The 21,125-nt window shown below is 29.9% G+C and overlaps 1 protein-coding gene across 2 annotated transcripts; it reads left to right on the top strand.

The window, feature by feature from the left end:
• The first annotated feature begins 13 nt into the window (after positions 1–13).
• On the top strand, positions 14–12,439 carry LOC145180596 (mucolipin-3-like). Of its 2 annotated transcripts, none has more exons than XM_090082205.1 (13): positions 14–331; positions 471–626; positions 925–1,057; positions 2,439–2,532; positions 6,476–6,569; positions 6,756–6,864; positions 7,263–7,378; positions 7,478–7,627; positions 8,069–8,173; positions 10,943–11,065; positions 11,264–11,470; positions 11,603–11,782; positions 12,055–12,439. In XM_090082205.1, exons 1-13 carry the CDS (start codon positions 104–106, stop codon positions 12,091–12,093), a joined length of 1,734 nt encoding a protein of 577 aa, XP_089938331.1. In that variant the 5' UTR covers positions 14–103; the 3' UTR covers positions 12,094–12,439. The 2 variants fall into 2 exon arrangements, with proteins under 2 accessions (XP_089938331.1, XP_089938332.1); XM_090082206.1 differs by having other exon boundaries at positions 15–331; positions 11,870–12,439.
• The last annotated feature ends 8,686 nt before the right edge of the window (positions 12,440–21,125 follow it).

The raw sequence follows: 21,125 nt of genomic DNA, 5'->3' as shown, positions 1-21,125 counted from the left end.
ATTTTGTTGAAAAGCAGAAATTAGCAAAACTGCTCTAAAAGTCAATTTAGATTTAATGGATTTGATAATAGAATCTTAAAAAAATCATTTAAAAACTTCATGAATGGCTAAAGAATATACAGAAAATGACTCATTATTGGGAAAAGATTATTCAAGAAACTCTTACATGGGTTCTGATTCTCAAGAAATTCAAGAAACAGACAATGAAGAGCAGATAAAAAACAAGCTTCAGTGGTTTTTCAAAAATCCATATGAAAAGTATAAAGATAGAGGACGTAAGCCATGGAAGTTTATGTTGCAAATTGGCAAGATTATACTTGTTACTATTCAAGTATTTTGTTGTTTTTACTTTAGATTTTTGCAATTTTTAAAGAAGTGTAACAGTCTAAGTGTAAGTTTAATTCGCTAATAAGTTGATAACAAATTGTCTCTGAAAAGAAACCGTATGACATAGTTGAAAAATTTCTTAGGCGACACTTTTTGCAACCAACGAATTTTCTTTGGTCTCCTTCAGCAAAGATAATATTGAAACATTTCGTCATTTATACTTACAAAATGATCCTCGTGGTAGCTTGGTTTACACAAAAGATGGTGTTTATCAGCAGATTTTCTATGCATGGAAGCAGGTCAGTATAATTCATCCCTAAATGAAAAGTGTTTTTTTCCTACTTATTACATTAAAGAATTTGATTGGTTAGTTTATTTATTTTCTGATTCAGGTTTATTACTATAAAGAAAGGAAAAATTTTTTACTTTAAACTACTTTAAAAATTATCTTAAATTTGATACAAATTTTTGAAATAATTCATGTGTACAATTAGATTAAGTTTAACAAATTATTGAGTATTTGCCAATATAAATTAAGGTATCAAGCCATTATTTTTCTAATCTGATACTCTTATTACTGTTGTCTTAATATTCTAGTTTTATAACTATGAGAAGATAATGATTGGATCATATGAGATAAAAACGGACACTAAATCTAATCAGATAATTAAATTTTGTAAGACTTTACATAAAGATCGCCCTGTCAGGAATATTTCAAAAGTCAATGAAGGTAGATACTTAATTTCAGAAATAATTGTTCTTATTGGATATGTCCCCTGTTTTTAAATAAAAGTTGATTAGTAGTTATAAAAAAAAGTTAATACAATTATTGATAGAGCTCAAAACTTATATCCGGTTGGATATAATTAGCGATAACTCAAATAATACTTAAAGAATTAATTCCAAATTTTTTTTGCATTGAAGTTTATTGAATTCTTTAAAGTTTATAATCAGTTTGTACAGATTTTTAATCAGTTTGTACAGGCATTTAGAAAGTAATCAAATTTTCGAGAGTAGGTGCCATCATGGCCTGGATCTTGCTTTCATTGACCTTTTTCGATGGTACAATCCATTTTTATTTAAATTCTTTGTCATCTTTCAGTGACTTGCTTTTCAACAAGATTCCTTTTACAAGTGCTCAGTATCTCTAAATTACGTGCTGCTCAGGGCAGTTCAGGGGATTCACATCTTTCAGGACAATTTTTGATGCAATTTAAATTGTAGCACTCCTTTGTCTTCTAAGAGTAGTGAATTGGTGCCAAATCTGCCTAAAGGATAACTGCCTTGCTGTGTTTGTTAACAAATGGGAAAAGATATTTCTGAAGACATTCAGTGATATATAAATCAGAAGTTAAAGTCTGTTGAGTGATGAATGGAGCACTCCAAAGGCCACAAGAGTAAATCGCTTGCCACACAAGGATCTCTGGAGCAAACTTTTCCATCTGAATATACTTAAATTTGTTACTGACTTAGACTGATAATAATATTGATGGCTGGGCAATTTTGAGAAATCCTTTTTGCATTATGTTTTGTCATCCTTAATAATGCATAAATTTTCTCGGTTGAAAAGTTTGCTGAGCTTCCTTGGGTGGCGAATTGCTTTTAATTCTCCATCAATTGCCATGAAATTATTGCTGCAAGCCTTCAAACCCTTGCTCTTGAATGCTTTTCTGACAAGGAAACGACTGCATTCAAACTTTTTGGCAAGATCTCTTTGGGATCAGCATGGATTTAGCGACTTTTCAGTTTTGCAATTTTTGAGTGTGAGTTGGATTTTAAAGAAAAATTTCCAAAATCTTTTTCTGATTATTCAATTGTTTACTTATTATGGAGTGAAAAACTGATAGTATTAGTAAAACACCAATACAATTAAATGATTGTATAAAGAATGTCTTTATAAAAAAAATTTGAAATTAATTTGTTAAGTATTTCTTGAGTTATTGCTAAATACATCTGACCGGAAAGTTCTGAGCTCAATTGATAAATTGCATAAATGTTGAATGATTATATGGTTATAGGAGAGTCAGAGGGCTGTTTTCTATTTTAGTATTTGCTCTTTTTAGATATATATTATGAACTATTTTTAGAGATATGTTACAAACTTTTTTTAGAGACATGTTACGAGCTTCATCCTATGGTAAAAGAGAATGAAACATCCCTGGAAGAGTTTGTAAAAAAGAATAAACTTCCAGATGATTTTGAATGGTATTTTTATTGTTAATTTTTGCTTTAAAAATCTTGCATTGACTCATAGTAAGTTTAAATTAAATTAGTTTTATTGAAAAGATGGCAACAACAAAAAATAAGGATCAGCTTGATCATTTTTTAGGGCAGAATTATTTTTAACTTTTTTGGAAATAGTTTGGCCTCATGACAAAATTATCTTTGAAAATAATCTAGATATGTTTGTTAATTATATGGTAAAAAATTTTTTGTTCTGATTGCTTGAACTCAAAACTGAAACATGTATATAGTTTATTATTTCAATAATCACTAAAAATTATGACTCACATTTCGCCACAAGTTGTTGTGGTAAATTTACAAATAAAAGTAAGTTTCATTCTTTGCAGATTTTATATTTTCATTAAACTTTAAAATCTTATTATGTTAGATGTTACCAGTTGAACTAATTTATGTAGCTATGGAACAATAACATCAAATAAGGATAGCTTCCTCCTATAAATGCAATTAGAAACCTTAAATGTATTAACAATTATCTGGCTGCATAGGGACAAATGTATCTTTTGCAATTTTAAATGGAGATTAGTTAATTGATAAACCACATAGGGTGGTTCTAAATTCATGTAACATTCCATAAAATTTCAAATAAATGTTTTAAAAATGTTTTCACAAAGAAATATTACAACTCTAGTGAAAAATGAGTAAAAATAAACGTAGGTAAAATTGTGCTTGTGCCTGCTAATAATATTATAAAACTATGGCATCTAATAAGGGTTAAAAACCTCTATATGGTTATTGCTTGATAATCTGGATTCTTCATTTTCAAAATTTTTTAGTATAAAGTTGTATATTTAAGTTAGATTTGTTTTCTAGTTCTTTATGCTTTCATTTTCCAAAAAGTAGTTGAATATTGCTTTTTTTGCAAAAATGTTCTTCCTCAAGCTTTTTCAATTTCTTTCTAAATTTTGAATTAAAATTGTTTTTGCTGCTTTTAAAGTGGCTGATATTTGTGAATCAAATATTTGCTGCTGCAATCTATGTGAAGCAAGAAAATATGTTGGGCAAATATATTTGAATGTTTTATTTCTACAGATCAATTTCTTCTTGAATATAATTATGTTAGGTCTTTTTTCTTTAATAGTGCTTTAATGAAAAGGATTGGGATTGTGTAATGATAATTTTGAAATAAATTTTTGGTTTTAGTTTAATAAAGTTACAGTGAACTTTTGTTTTCATCACTTAAAGTTCAAAGTTCCTTTTCATTAGTTCACAAATTCACTTAGATTTAGAAACAAACTTCCATCATCTTAGATTAGTTGTCAGTTTAGAAATCTTTGGTTAATAATCACTGAAAAGTTTTTAATAGAAAAAATAACTACTAAAAAACTTTTAAACGGAACTTATGTTTACATAGGATATATAAAGAATTTCTTTTTGATTAAATTTGACTGCTTAACAGCTACCTTTACTTGTTAAAAGAAGAAACACTCAGGTCTCAAGCATAGAGGTTACACAAGAGGTTTAATGATTAAAATTTTCAAATGTATTAAATGCATAGTTTATTATTATTATTTTAAAAGATAGCTCCAAATCTGTTTCTATTAATATGTGGTCATGTTTACATCTAATTAAGTCATCAAAAATAGAAAAGTTGAATGTTAAAAGACAAAGAAGAAGTTTTTTGTACTAACTTTTTACTTATACTCTACACAAGTAGTGTAGAGAATAATTGTAGCTAAAAACACAAAATCCAGATACTTTTTAAGTATACTTAACCGCAAAATTAATGCACCACAAAAATTCCGACTTATTTTGAAAAAAATAATCTATATCCTGGATTTATCAATTGCAAAGATGATAATAATGTTTGTTACACCTTTTGTAGGTTTTATTCCATTTCCCTTATTTAATTTTGAAATTATAGCAGCTTTTCATAAGTAGCATGTTTTGTTGTAGTTAACCCTCACTTCTAAAAGAAAAGTATGTATTGCTTTTAAATTGTTTTAGCAGTAGAAAAGATAACTGTTGTTTGAGCAACACATCTGTTCACAATGAAGCATTCTAGACGAAATTTAAGTCATGAAGAATGTGTTGCAATTGTTACTTTGTCCAATGAAGGATTAACGAATCAGGAAATTGGTAGAAAGTTTGGAGTGTCTCATATAACTGTTGGTATGTTTCTATAAAGGTTTGTATAGACTAATGATTATGCTAGACGACTTGGCCAAGGCAGACCACGAGCTACCAATGTTATGGAGAAGCAATTTTTATTGCTTCGAACACTGAGAGAATGGTTCACTACTGCAAAAAGTCTCCAAATACAACTTGCTGAAAATCATGGAACTGCTGTTAGTCAAGACACTGTAAGAAGAAGACTCCTCGGGCAGCAGATACTGATCCCAGATTATCCATAGATCACTGAAAAAAAAGACTGGCTTTTAGAATGAGGCATATGAGTTGGGAAATAAATGATTGGTGACAGGTCTTATTTACAGATGAGTCAAGGTTTTGCCTTGTAAGTTTTGATCGCTGCCCAAAAGTGTACAGAAGACCAAATGAAAGATATTTTGTTTGTAACATTCCAGAAACCAATTTCTATGGAGGTGGCTCATTAATGGTATGAGACGGAATATCTTTAACACCTTGCACAGAGCTTTTTGTTGTTGATGGTGGACGTTTGACTTCTCAACGATACATAGCAGACATTTTAGAACCTTTTATGGTACCTTTTGTAGCGTACATTGGAGATGGATTCCTTCTTGTGCAAGGTAATGCTAGACCACATATGGCACACATTTTTACTGAATTCTTAAATGATGCTTATGTTTAATTTTTGGAGTGGCCAGCTTGCAGTCCAGATATGAACCCAATAGAGCATCTTTGGGACATAATGGGACTCCGTATTAGAAGCCAACATCCACCACCTAACTGCCTAGACAAGCTGAGACAAAGTCTTATTGAAACGATTAGATCTCTAATTGAAAGTATGCCATGGCACTGTCAAGCTGTAATACCATCAAGAGGTGGTAACACTAGTTATTGATAAGTCAAAAATGTTTCAATTGAAGCTGTATTAGTGTACATAACAATAATAATCATTTTACTTTATTTTGTTAAATGAACCATATTTTTGGTTTTGGTTTTTTTTTTCACCATCCTCAAAGTCAATTTAATTATTATCATTAAAATAATTGTGTTCATGTGTTCTATTTTTAACATGTTTGTCAAAATATATGATAATATTGACAACAATTAAAATAAATCGAAATGTATAAGTGATGCATTAATTTTGCCGGTAAGTGTATAAATAAAAAGTTGGTACATAAGTTTTTCATTGTTTTTTAACATTCATGTCATTTTTGCAGATTTTTAGATATTATCATATGTTCATAATACACATGTAGTATGCTTTTCCAATAGCTGTGAATAGTGTAATTATAAAAGTCTTTTGAAATGAGGAATTAACAACCACTGCAACATAAAAACAGGAACTATCACTCTCCAAAAACAAGATATCAATATTGTTTTGGTGTTTTTAAATTTTGTATGCTTCTTCTGAAAAATAATGAGCATTTTGGAATCTGCTAGAATACCCGTACGTAGAAACCCGTAGAATAACATAAAGTCTTTAAAAGTTCTTTTTAAGTTTTCTCTAAGTTTTTTATAAATTTTATAATTTTTGACATTCCCTGTTTTTCTCCTGCACCTTTCAGATAAATTTGGCTCATTTAAAGAGCATTTTCATAATAGGGCTCAAATTAACTTCTCAAATATTTTCCAATATTAGGATAACATCTTATTAGCTTAAGCATTATTTTATTAATATTGAGATAAATAATATCTCAATAGACAGCATTTGATTGAGTGTATTTGGGTATTATGTATATATATAAAACCATCTTAAATACTGTTGTGTATATTAGTGTAATGCTATTTTTTTAAAACGATTTTTGCTTTAAATATTCAGGATTATTGAAATGAAACTTCAGTTTTCTTTTCAAGTCAATTACACAATGCTTCATGCAAGGAACTCCCCTGATTGTTACATGTTTGATGTAGTGGTACAGTTGTTATACAATTTTTAAAGTTTTAACATTTTATTCTTTATCTTTATTCATGTTAATTTTCTTATTCTCATTGATATTTTTTCTTGCTTACTTTTTTTGTAAGTTTTTGTGAGTTTTTGTGTAAGTTTTTGTGTAAGTTTTTGTACAAAGAATTGGGTTTTTAGTTTCTTGATACCCTAGATTTTGTTTGATAACTATGATCTTGATGGAATTATGCAAATAAGCCTTGATTCAGTTGTGGATTTTCATCGCTGCAGAATGAGCGGCGATAAAGAGCTTCATATTCAAGGTAATTTTTTAATTCTTTCTCCTAAAAATGGGTTGTTAGCATTTTTTCTTTGTTGTTTTTTGTTATTTGTAAGCATTTTTTCTTTGTTATTTTATCATTTGTTAGAATTTTTTGTTTTTTCTATTGTTATTTGTTAGCAGTTTTTTTTTATTATTTTATTAACTGTTAGCATTTTTTTTTTTGTTATTTAATTATTAATTAGCATTTTATCTCTGTTTTATTGTTAGCATTATTTTTATGTTTGAATTTCCTTTTAATTGCATTTCTATTTCACTAATTTAAAGAAATTTAAAGAAAAAAGCTAATAATATTTCTCATTATAAGTTTCAAATGTAGCAAGTTACACTTGCTTGTTTTCAGAAACAGCTTTGCATTATGACTTATTTTTATTTTTACAGAGCACCAAACTACAAAGCATTTAATGACAGCATATGACTCAGTCATAATTGTTTTATGTATTTTATCTCTGTCACTGTGTCTTCGCTCATTTCGTCGTCATTGGAAGTTATGCCAGGTGACTGTTTAAAGTATTTTAAAACTTGTTCTAAATAAACTTTTGAAATTTCTCACTTACAATTCTTCTTTCTTGTTTTTATCTTTCTTTCTTTTTTAGGCTGCTTCTAGGTTTTTTTCTGAGTATCGATATGAACCCTTTACATTAAGTGATAAGATGAACTTTTTGAGCTTTTGGTTGGTTCTAATTACTTTATCAGACATATCTACCATTATTGGAACAGCAATCAAAGTTATATTGGATTGGATGGTGAGTTGTGAATATGTTTTTAGTAAAACTTTCTTAGGATGACATGGCTTTGCTAAAGAATCTGCTCTAATTATTAAAGTGGAAATGTATTTTAGAAATTTTTTTTGTCTTAACTGTTATCTCTAATATAGTATTTTTTAGCTATTAGGTCATAAAGCATCTTTGCAACACGCATATTTTTAAATCTAAGGTCACAAAGCCATTTTGCAACACACGCATATTGCTAAATCAAGTTTTTACACACATACTCATGATAATATTTTAAGTAGAAACTTTAAAAGAGCAATAAGTAAAACTCTACATTTTTTTTATAAAGTTACTTTTATTTATTCTGAAACCATATCTGTAATAGTGCCTCATAAACTGTCATGATTTTTTAAATTTTTTGTTTTTTATGTAAAAATATTTTATAGAGATATAACTGATAGTGGCTTGTTTAAGGAATATCCAGAATTGTATCCATCATGCAGCATGTGTTTTGGGCTTGCTGTTTTGTTTTCGTGGATTGGAGTACTCAGATATTTAGGATTTCTGAAGGGCTATAATGTAAGAAAAAAATTTTCACATACATAAGTTTACCTAATATGTACAGTGTCATTCATTATTATTCCAGTGCAACAAGTTTTCAATGTATTATTTTTAAATGTGTGGAAGGAGGTACCATATATATTGCTATGTAATGTTTTTTGATAAAAATTTTCTGCATTAGAATTTTTTCAAATCTGCTTTAATTTTTCTTCAAATCTTTTTATAGAAAAATAAAATTTCCTTAGAAAACTAAAGCTTTAAATATGTTTTTTCGAAAGGATTTTAATTTTTGAGAGATGTTTTAAATTCAGCTTTTAGACATTTACAACTTTTTATATAAATGCAAGATTTTTATATAAATGCAAGTTGCTATCAAAATAAATATTATTTAACAATATTTTTAGGAAAACAATTAAATGAAGAAATTGAGAAAGTTAAAAATGCTAAGGAAATAAGATTAAGTAAATTAGTATTAAAAAAATATGAGAATAACATTTAAAACTCAAATTTGTATTTTTTTAAATAAAATTATTTAAATTACAATCACAAAAACAAGAGGGACATAATTAATTTCATCCCTTTGATAAATACACTTTTGTTTTTCTAAATCAGTTTATTGGCATAATGCATTTCTTAAAACTGAACTTTTAAATCTAACAAACAAGAATAAAAAAATTTAGACATTCATTTTTATTGATTACTCAATGCCTTTGATAAAAATTGGCATTGAGTAATCTATACTATAAAAATGAATGCCTGTCCATCAGTTCATTCGTTTGTTGTTTATGCAAATTTGCATCTGTAGACCATTCTGCACCAAGTTTTGCACTTGGAGGTGTTTTCTCCTCAGGGAAGGTTTGAGATGAGGTTCTGACGACCCTGGACTGCATGTTCAGCATGCTTTTGGTTGAAACCAAGTTCCAATCCCCCTCTGACCACTCCTTGGCCCCCAGCAAGGAGGTGAAGGTGGAGTGTGTTTACTCTGTGGTTATTGGTTCAAATGAGCTTAAGTTTGCCATATAGGGGTAACTCCACTCCCTGAATTCAATTGTGACAATCTTTTCCTAACTATGAACATCCCTATGTCAGTGGCCCTGTTCTGCAGGATCACAAATTTTTGAATAACAGAAAAAAACATTTCAACAAAAAAACTCCTTAAATTTAAAGCTAAAAGAGATATTTTTTGTTCAACAGGCACCCATAAAATGTCCCTATACTTATTGCTGAAATATCCAGCACTAAGTGCTGGTTATTCTAGCTTTTATGTTGATAACAGCTGGCTTAAAATTGTAGTTTATATGAGATTTATGCTTAATGGAACAAATTAAAGGATGAAAGCATTTAAAAAGATAATTTGAAGCATCATCTCTTTCTCTTTATTGCAGTTTAGTTAGAAATGTTTTTTAAAGTAAATACTACAATAGAATCAATATAATGCAATGGTAACAAAGTTTTTATGAATGTATATGATTGCTGAAAACTAGATAATCAAGAATTTCAAGTACTGTATCATAATTTGTTAAAATTGATTAAAGATAGAAATTTTATAAAGCTTTAAAAGAATTTTAAAAACCAACTTTTAAACCAAGCTGACCAAATTGTTGTTTGTATGAAGTATGTAACAAACCATGGGGTATTTGCTAATATCAAGCTTTCATGAGAACATGTAGTGATTTACTGCGTTTATAGATCCTTTTTTCTATAAGTGTTTACCTCAAAAAATGTTCAAAACTGTTCTATTGATTCACTAAATGGATATTAAGAAAACAATGAAGGAAACATGTCAAAGTATTCAACAATACAATTATTCAAATTGTTGAAAAACTAAACAAAAAATATGTTGTTTATGAGAATGCTTGTAAATCACATTTTTTGTATGCTTATTTACACAAGGCATAATCATAAAGAAGCTGACATGTTATTGATAGTTTGTAGTATTAAAATGGTACAAAATGATCCATTTTATAAATTAGTTGTGTTTTTTTATTATTGATCTTATCTTAAAAATATGTCTTAACTTTGTTTTGAACTAGAACAGTTAACAAAAATCATGATGCTGGCATAGGAGCTGCATACAAAGCAATTGGAGAGAAAAAAGCTTCAGTTTTAAATAATTTTTCATAATTTCATAGACTACAACATGATTTAAACATTTATGCTGAAAAACCTTTACAAAAAGTTCATCTTATGTTCTATTATTAATAAACAAGGAGAGAGCTCTTTGATTATACCAAACAAAATAAAAGATGATTTACTCTTATTCATCTTTGATTTATATTCTTAATCATCTTTGATTTATACTCTTATTCTTCTTTGATTTATACTGTAATTCAAAGTCTGACACCTTAAATGCAACGTTAAAATTTTATTTAATTTTAGATTAAGCAATCTTTATGCTTTTATTATTAAAGTTCTAAATTGATTTTCTTGAAAATTGTTCCATGAGTTTACATTCTTTATGTAAACGTTTTTCTTATTCTCATTTTTTGATAGATAGCTTTAATTAAAGTATATTACATGATATAATTCGGAAAGAAAATATTTTGGCCCTCCAGAATACTGATCCGATCCATACCTGAGTCTGTAAAATATACAAGAGATGGTTAAAAAATTAGAGTGCAGTTTTCAGTGTTTTTCTTATACGTCTTTTATTTCCAAAAATAGCATATTTAAGCACTAAATGAAGCATATTTAAATCACAAAAATAGCATATTCAAGCACTAGATGTATAATCTTTAAAAGTGTTTACTCCAATTTTAATGGTTGGTTTTACTTATCGCTCTGTAGGTATTACTTATCACTCTGAAGTCAGCTTTTCCTGTAATTGTTCGCTTTATTTCTTGCGTGGCTTTCATATATATTGGTTTTATTGTTTGTGGATGGATAGTTTTTGGACCATATCATCAAAAGGTATTTTTTTAACACTTTTGAGAAAATGTAAACTTAATGATGCAATTTATTGAGAATAAATTGAGATGATCTATTACTATCAGTAATAAGATATTTAGCCATTTTGTGTGATGTAAAAATGTATGATGTACTATATGATTTTATTAAAAATTAGTTTCCTTGATATTGTTGCTTACTTCTATTGAAAAATTTTTTTAGTTTCGTGATCTGACAACAACTTCTGAATGCTTGTTTGCTTTGGTTAACGGTGATGATATGTATGCAACATTCAATGCTATGGATTCTTCTGAGCCTTTGATTTGGTACTTCAGCAAAGTCTATTTATACTTTTATATATCGTTATTTATATTTGTTGTCCTCAGCTTGTTCATCGGTATAGTTGCAGATACTTACGAACGGATCAAGGTAGAGATTTTCGTTTCTCTTTTTGTTTATATTTCCATATTTTGGAGTTATGAAACTAGGTAAAAAGTAGTCTAGAGTTATGTCTTCTAAAAAGTTCCCTTCATCTTGACTGCTGCAAAAACAATATTTTAGGATTTTGGATATGCACCTAAGACCCGAATTGAGCTTTTCATGGAAGGAAATGAGCATACCGAGGAAGATCTACAAAAGTATGGAAATCAATTGTGCAAGCTTCATAACAACACGGAAAACGATCTTAGGATGAATCCTCCCGATAATTTAGTTGATGATTTAGCACCTTGTTCATCAGCTGTAAGCTCCTTCTTTGGTATTATCTTATGGAATTTTTAATAGATTTTGTATAGATAATTGATCTCTACTCTTTCTTTTTATATACAGGAGCCAAATGTGATTGTGTAACGTGTCTCCAAATGTGATTGTGTGACGTGTTTCTCCAGATGTGATTCTGTGACGTGTCCCTTATGTGATTTTGTGACGTGTCTCCTAATGTGATTTTGTGACGTGTCTCCTGATGTGATTCTGTGACGTGTCTCCAAAATTGACTGTGTGACGTGTTTTTCCAGATGTGGTTGTGTAACGTGTCTCCAGATATAACTGTGTGACGTGTTTCCAGATATGACTGTGTGATGTGCTTCTCCAGAAAGCCAACTAAAAGCTCAAAATAATTTTCTCTTCGCCAGAATTAAGAAACGGAATTCGTGTTGAGTATGTTAAGGCTTTGTTGAATTCATCTTTTTTTTTTTTTTTTTTTTTTTTTAGTAAACTAGTAATGCTTTAAATAGAAAAAGTGATTTCTGAATATGGTAAAAATACTTTCACATTCGTCAGATAAAATTATTGTAAATAAAGTTTCATATCCCAAAAACTTTTGTATACCTTGCTACGTTGTAAATGCCGTTACTATGTATATGTATATAGTAAATATTTTTTGCAATAATTAATCCTTAATCTTTTTCGCTATTTGCTTTAAACTTCCAATCGTAATCAACAAAGTGAATGATAATTCGATCGCGTTTAACTTTTAAATCTAACAAACTTAATTTTTGTATTCAATCAACTTTTTTTAAAATTTCAATCAACTTTTTTTCGCTGCTCTTCAATATTTCCGTAATAAAATTTCAAGTTTTTTTGATTAAAACATTAAGTTTCGCCATATACATATATTGGCCTAAATATATCATATATGATATATATATATATAGGCTTCCCATAGAAATCTCTGTTGAAAAAAGAACATTAAGATGGTTATTTTTATTTTTTCTTGCGTCTTTTTCGGTGTAATTAGATTTGAAAACCAGAGCGGAAAAACTAGTGCAGCAAAATTATAACTTTTATCGAGTAGGGTTTATTCTCTATCTATTTCGTACCGTGAAAACATCGCGAGCTGCATAAAAATAAATGGGAAAAAAAGCGATGTCTTCAAATCTATATCCTAAAATACACTTAACCGCATAATTAACGCACCACATACATTTCGATTTATTTCGATTGTGGTCATATATTTTGACAAACGTGTTAAGAATAGAATACGTGAAAACATTTTGATGATGATAATAAAATTGACTTTGAGGATGGTGAAAAAAAAAAACTAAAACCAAAAACCTGGCTCGTTTAACAAAATAAGTAAAATGATTATTATAGCTATGCACATTATAGCTTTTTTACATTTATATTTTAGCTATACAGCTTAAACTGGAACATTTTTGACTTATCAATAATTAGTTTTAGCACCTCTTGATGTTATTACAGCCTAACAGCGCTATGGGATAATTTTTATTAAAAATCTGATCGTTTCTTGAGGGATATCTTTCCACACGTGGGTAAGACCTTGTTGTAGCTTGTCTAGGCTGTTAGGGGGTGAATGATGGCTTCTAATATGGCGTCCCCTAAAGATCCTCTATTGGGTTCATATCTGGACTGCAAGCTGGCTACTCCAAAACTTAAATAATAACATTATTTAAGAATTCAGTAAAAATGTGTGCCGTATGTGGTCTAGCATTATCTTGCACTAGAAGGAATCCATCTCCAATGTACGCTACAAAAGGTACCATAAAAGGTTCTAAAATGTCTGCTATGCATTGTTGAGAAGTCAGACGTCTACTATCAACAACAAAAAGCTCTGTGCGAGCTGTTAAAGATATTCTGCCCCATACCATCAATAAGCTGCCTCCATATAAAGTAGTTTCTTGAATGTTACTGGCGAAATATCTTTCATTTGGTCTTCTGTACACTCTCGGGCGGCGATCAGAACTTAAAAGACAAAACCTTGACTCATCTGTAAATAAGACCTGTCACCAATCATCTATTTCCCAATTCATATGCCTCATTGCAAAAGCCAGTCTGTTTCTTCGGTGGTTTATGCACAATCTGGAACCAGTAGCTACTGTACGAGGTCGTAAATTTAAAGCAACTCTTCCTCTTACGGTATCTTGACTAACAGCAGTTCCATGAACTTTACCAAGTTGTATTTGGAGACTTTTTGCAGTAGTTAACCGTTCTCTCAGTGTTCGAAGCAATAAAAATTGCTTTTCCACAAGATTGATTGCTCGTGGTCTGCATTGGCCAAGTTGTCTAGCGTGATCATTGGTCTATACAAACCATTGTAGAACCCTACCAATTGTTGTATGAGACACTCCAAACTTTCTACCAATTTCCCGATTCGTTAATCCTTCATTGGACAAAGTAGCAATCGTAACATTCATCACGACTTAAACTTCATCTAGAACGCTGCATTGTGAACAAATGTGTCCCTCAAATTACAGCCATCTTTTCTACAGTTAAAACAATTTAAAACCAATAAGTCGGAATTTATAATTGGTGCGTTAGTTTTGCGGTTAAGTGTTTTCTAAATTCAAAAATTTTTAAAGTAAGTTGGCTATGAATCAGCATTAACGAAGATCTCTTGTGAGAAGTTGCAGCAGTTACTTCTGCTTTTGGTTAACACCTTCACAGTCAATGTGGTACCAGCCAGAATGTGCCATGTGACAAGTTAGACATTTTATCTTTTTCACCTCTTTCATTAAAGATTTTTTTTTTTTTTTTTATAAAATTAGCTTTTCATTTTGATGAATGAATTTACATGTTGGGTTTTTTATTTAATTGACCGTAAAAATGTTGCGGCAAATAGCATAGGTCTTTGATGATTTATGCTTGAGTGTTGAAGTTCGTACTGAAAGAATAGAAGTTTCTTACATCGGAAATTGTGAGATAAAAAATGAAAATAAAAAATAAATTTTCTTTGCAAACAGTTCAGCATCATACATTAACTTCAAACAAACAAAAAAATAATAACAATTAGTGAGCGGCTGTGATTCTCGTACCAATTTTTAGAAAGGTTGTAAGAACTGTGACGTAATTTTTAGAAAGTTTGAAAGAACTGTGTAGGTATGTGCGTATCTGCGATTTACGGCACCGATTTTAAAGTTAAAATCTGTGACCATTTTTTCATTTTTTTTTTTGAATTTTATATTGACTTAGATAATATTTTAAAAGTAGAGTGTTGTAAGTTTATTGCAATCTGTTTTTTTTTGCAGTTACTAACGTTTTTAGTGATTTTATTGCTATTGAAAACTTCATTCCTGTTCTGGAAGTGAATTGACATTGAAGGGATGATGGGTTTTTTTTCAAACTTTTGAATCAATTTTATCTATCTATTTTCTATGTACCTGCCAAATTTTATTAAAAAATAATGACACGCTCATATTCTATTTTTGCACGCAGTAAAGGTACCAAATATTCTTCTGTTGGAGAGGTTGGGGGGGGGGGGATTCAAGATTATGAACCTTTTGTATATTTGACTTTTTTATTCATTAAAAAATTGTTTTTTTAGAAAAATGAAACTTTATTTAAAATATTGGTGATTTTTTAAAAGTATTCAAAACATGATTTACACACAAAAACACACAAAAAAAACCATATTCTGTTATTAGTTGAATAAAAATATAACCGAGGCAAAGTAATGCGCTAAAAACTAAACAATGAAGTTCTATTATAAAACCACCGTAAGCCGAACGCTAATTTTTTAAGTTGGTTGCAGTTTTCTTAAGCATTCCTTATAATGAATTTTTGTCACTTAAGTGGGCATAACTTTTAGTAGAATCATTAGTTTTTTATGAAATTTTCACCATCGTTATACTGATTTAAAGCTCTTTACAATGATGTAAAATAACTAATTAGCTGAATAGTTTAAAAATTTTACACACATACCTAAACTGTGACATAACTTTTAGAAAGCTTGCGTGACTTAAAAGGATGTAAAATAGACTTCTTGCTTTGATTTAAAATATTTAAAAAAGAAAGCAAAAAAGTACTGAATGTTTTATTTGATCCACGCCGGTTTAATACTAATACACCTCTACTGCAAATCAACCTACCAGGAGCTCTAGACTAATGATATGTTTTTCTGTTCATTTGAATGATTTTGGTGGAACTCTAGCTTAGTGTGGGGAATGGAAAACAATTCAATAGTTTTACTACACAACCATCTGCTGGTAGCCAAGGGCGGGGAAAAATTAATTGGGCAAACAATTAATTGCAATTAATTGATTGCAATTAATTGATTGTAAAATTTTTAATACCAACTAATTGATTGAAAATATTTTTTAAACCAATTAATTAATTGGGTCAGAATCGCAATTAATTGATAATTTTGCCATTAATATTATTTACCGAGATTATATTATACTTTTATGTAATTTTTAGTTTAGCACTGTTTTTAACCATAAAAAGTTAAAGATAGAATGACGCATAACCAATAATACGCATGTATAAATATTTCGAGCTGTATACGCATATAAGGTTAAGGATAGATTGACGCATAACCAATAATACGCATGTATAAATATTTCGAGCTGTATACGCATATAAGGTTAAGGATAGATTGACGCATAACCAATAATACGCATGTATAAATATTTCGAGCTGTATACGCATATAAGGTTAAGGATAGATTGACGCATAACCAATAATACGCATGTATAAATATTTCGAGCTGTATACGCATATAAGGTTAAGGATAGATTGACGCATAACCAATAATACGCATGTATAAATATTTCGAGCTGTATACGCATATAAGGTTAAGGATAGATTGACGCATAACCAATAATACGCATGTATAAATATTTCGAGCTGTATACGCATATAAGGTTAAGGATAGATTGACGCATAACCAATAATACGCATGTATAAATATTTCGAGCTGTATACGCATATAAGGTTAAGGATAGATTGACGCATAACCAATAATACGCATGTATACACATTTTCATTTCAATTGTGCTATTAATTATGTTTATTTGTGCACATAAAGTAAAAAAAAATCCTTTTTAGGATTTTTATAAATCTCGCTGACAATGAATACAAAAGAAATAGTCAACATTTACTTCAAGAAAGATGAAACTAATGACAGTAATTGGACCTGTAAGTGCGGAAAAAAACTACGCCAGAAAACTGGGACAGGATGGACCAATTTATTTAATCATGTTAAAAGTATGCATCCAGAATATATAGAATATAATACTTCTTCAACTTCAACACAACAGCCGATTACACAGTTTAGTGGTTTTACTCATATTCCAGGACCAATAATACCAAAGAGTGCCGACAATATGTATTCATGGATAGAATGGGTGACTTGTGGCCTTAAACCATTTTCATTTGTAGAAAACTCTTTCACGCAAAAATACTCTAAATTAGAAAATATTTCCATAAAAACCATGAAAAAGTACATGAATTTGCTGACTAAAAAGGTTGAAGTAGAAATTGCTTACATAGTTCCAGAAAATTTCGCAATTATTTTTGATGGATGGTCAAACGGAAGTACGCACTATGTAGAATTGTTTGTATCATATCCTAATAATGCCAGTGAAAATGAGTACAGTACTGCATTAATTGCCTTTTCACCTATAGGAAATGAAACAGAGTTTACAGCAAAAGCCCACTTTGAACATTTATCATGGGTTCTTCAAAATATTCTTCGCAAAAATATGACTAACGTAACATCTTTAATAGGTGACAACTGTGAAACAAATAAGGCCCTTGCAAATCTGTGCAATGTTCCATTACTAGGATGTGCCTCTCACAGGTTCAACTTGGCTATGGAAATGTTTTTACTCAAATATAAACATATCATCGATAAGACAAATACGCTTATGGGTAAATTCAAAAATTTAAAGCTAGCCGGAAAACTCCGTTTGTTGACTTCTCTTTGTGCTATTCAAAGAAACAAAACACGATGGTCAAGTACTTCAGAAATGATAAAACGATATTTTCGTCTGAAGCCATTTTTCACCCAAGGGAACTTTGATAAAATGCCCGAGCTAATAGATTACATGTTGTCTGCCAGGGAAGAAAATGATCTTCAGTTGCTAAACGAGACTCTACAAAAATTTAACTCAGTAACCATTGCACTTCAAAGAGAATCAATTGACATTTCAGAAGTAAGAATTTTATTTAATGAAATAATTAGACATGATGTTAATATGGGTACCTATTTATCTTCAAATGCAGATATTATTCATTCTAAAACATTTGAAAGTGCGCTAGTTAAAATATTGGACAACAGAGAGCACGAACTATTTTTAAATGAAAAGGAAAGTGTAAATAAACTTCTAAAGCAATCTGAGATCACGCCAGTTAGTATTGATCATGATTTGGACTTTGCTTCTAAGCTGCTAAAGAAAAGAAAATTAGAAAAAATGTCTTCGGATTCAAGATATGTGAATTGCAAGTTTCTGGTGCCAACGTCAAATATTGCGGAAAGATTTTTCAGTGCTGCAGGTTACGCAATTGGCCATTTGAGACATAATATACTTCCATCCAATCTTGAAATGCAAATGTTTTTGTGTGTTAACAAACGATTTTGGGACAGGAAAATGCTCTCAGATATTATGATGAATAATGAAAAAAACTGATTGTTTTAGTGACTTACTCTTCAAATAAGTTTTGGTTTTCAATTTATTTTTTATGAGTTCTTAGTAAAGACGTACTTTAAACTGGAATTATACATTACAATGTAATGTACAATTCCAGTTTAAAGTACGTTATTACTTTAAATATATATATGCAATGATTGCATGTATATATTTAAAGTAATAACCCAACAATATTAATCTTTTAAGTATGATATTTAATAAAAAATGATAATTTTATGTTCTGTTTTTAAAATTTTTAGACATTTTTAAAAACCAATAATTAATTGCAATTAATTGGAAAAATTGATTGAACTGTTCAAAAATTGCAATTAATTGATTGCACTGAATAATAATTGCAATTAATTAATTGGTAGTATATTTTTAAACAATTAAATTGCAATTAAATTTTCCCTGCCCTTGCATATATATAGAACAAAATTTTATGAACAAATCTGGTGATACTATGGTGGTTGATTTGGATGCAAAGCAAAAAACGTTTCTGATTTAACATGTTCACAAGATGCAGCTACTAAAAATAATGTTCATATAAATTTTGTTAAAAAGACTGGTGGTACAATGACCAGCCCTTAAGTTATGAATATAAATAGAATAGCAACTTAAGGAACTCTTGTTGATGTCAATGATGCAACTGGATTGCAATATAAAGAGGTCGTAAACAAATTTAATGGTTATCTTTGCGACGCATTTATAAACTACGTCAAAAGCCTAATCAAGTAGTTATGTTTAGTGGTAATACGTTTTTTTTTCTACTACTAAAAGTATTTGTAAGGGCATTTCATTTGCGGAGTGTTAAATCTATTAGTACTTACTTTTCTAAGGGCTCTAGAGCTTTTAAGTAAATCAATTGATATTTTATTTCGGAATTTCTTCTTTCCTTTATCCTTTAGACTAACATTTTTAACAAGTCTTTGCTGACAGTTCTGCATGCCTAATTTAAGGAAAATAAACTTCATGATTTGATCACTTGAAATAAATATTGGATCTCGTCAACATAAAGCTTCTGTCCCAATTTTTACTCGTTCTATGGATGCAATCAGTTCTTCAAGTTTATTGTCATTCCCATAATCAAATGCCGATTTTTTACATGAGCATTGATACTTCTGTTACTAGATGATGTGTATTCATCAAGAGTGATGCTAAAACGAACTTTGGCTTTCTTCATTTCTTCAAACTGTTTTCATGTCTCTGACCTCAAGACCGTGCTTTATAATAGTTTATTTGATCAATTTTGAATCTATTACTAAGTGGTATCCTAGTGCTTCCAATGCTGCTCTTAAACGTTGCCAGTAGACTTATTGGTAATCCATCAATTACCACTATCGAACCCGCTGCTCTCCAACTTTCGTAAGCATAGTTTAAGATTCATCATTATAGAGCAATATAAATAAACTTTCTAATGAGTTTCTATGCACCCTGTAGATTGGAAACTTCCTAATGCAAACTTCGAGCTCCACATTGATACTGCATTGAAGTAATTAATCATACTATTGGTCGTCTGGTAAATATTGTTTCTCTCCAACTGGCGTTCTTTATCTTGAGCATTTAACAGGAAGCACGAGTATTATTAGAAACATGAGAATAATAATTACACCGGAATTATTGTTTCCTGCTAAGAATGTAATACGCACCCTGTAGATTGAAAACTCTTGTCCAAGCTCTGAGCTTCATGAAGTTACTGCATTAAAGTAATTAATCAAATCATCAGTCGTCTGCGAAAATTTAAAAAGTTAGTAGCAAGTAATTTTTACAAAACTTGTTTGTTTGTATTTAATCGCAATGTTAAGTTCAAACCTCATTTAAAAAACTGATTTGTTTTTACTAACATGACACAACAATCAAATTTAAAAATCTTCCCAACTTCTAATTTGCTTTGGGAATAAAGAAATATAATCAAATGAAAAAGTGGCGTTGCTTGTGCAACAAAGCCAATCGGAATAATCATACGAAACTAACTCTGCTGTGTGAATCAAAACGTGCAAGTTCGATAGTATTGGTTAAATTTGGTTGAAGCTTCAGAATAACGTTTGTCATATGGTTGAAGCTCCAGAAAATTCGCTTGTCTTAAGGTTTTTGTCAATGCCTATGACATCAAAGTTATTGGTTTTGACAAGAATTTATTAAAAAGATTATAACTTAGCCGCAAGCTTTAGTTTGAATTGCTCCTAAACGCTTGAAAATATCTTCGCTCACACTTAATAACCTAAAAATCTAAAAGTAATTAAACAAAAATAGACCCACAATTACAACGGATAAAGGTTCTTATCTCCTGTTTCCTACTGCACAATCATGCGCATTTCTTAAGCTATTCTAACTGGACTTCGACGCCAGAACAACTTTAGCATTTGCAGCTAGCTAACATTGTTCTCAATTTGAGCGTCAAACAGCTCAATTTTTTGCGGCGCATGGTTCTTCACTGTGCTAACATTCCCATCAAAAGTAAGGATAAACAGAGTCTTGCAGTCAATGGCTCGGATAAAAACCTCTTTTGGTACTTTTGGAATTCCATTAATTGCTCATATTTATTTTTTGTCGTATATCAATTTTTTGTTTTTCCTTTTCCTCTCAACCAAAGTGTTCTTAAACGTTGATTACGCAAGCCAAATGTATTAAGATTTCAATTTACTTTTATATCAAGCTCAGTTGAAATAGCAAGAAAATTGATCTGAAATGACATAAGCATATTACTAACAATCTGACCC

The sequence above is a fragment of the Hydra viridissima genome, unplaced genomic scaffold (assembly GCF_058129835.1).
Source record: "Hydra viridissima isolate aposymbiotic clone 2 unplaced genomic scaffold, HvirCarnegie_v1 scaffold_3, whole genome shotgun sequence".
In the NCBI taxonomy this organism is placed as follows: domain Eukaryota; kingdom Metazoa; phylum Cnidaria; class Hydrozoa; order Anthoathecata; family Hydridae; genus Hydra; species Hydra viridissima.
This window is presented reverse-complemented; position numbering and strand designations above follow the sequence as displayed.

Bases quoted from the DNA above. Each gene is read 5' to 3' on its own strand.
- LOC145180596 (XM_090082205.1), top strand. From the start codon at position 104: ATGGCTAAAGAATATACAGAAAATGACTCATTATTGGGAAAAGATTAT. The intron at 6,865-7,262 runs GTAATTTTTTAA...TTATTTTTACAG, and splicing joins TAAAGAGCTTCATATTCAAG to AGCACCAAACTACAAAGCAT. The intron at 7,628-8,068 runs GTGAGTTGTGAA...GGCTTGTTTAAG, and splicing joins AAGTTATATTGGATTGGATG to GAATATCCAGAATTGTATCC.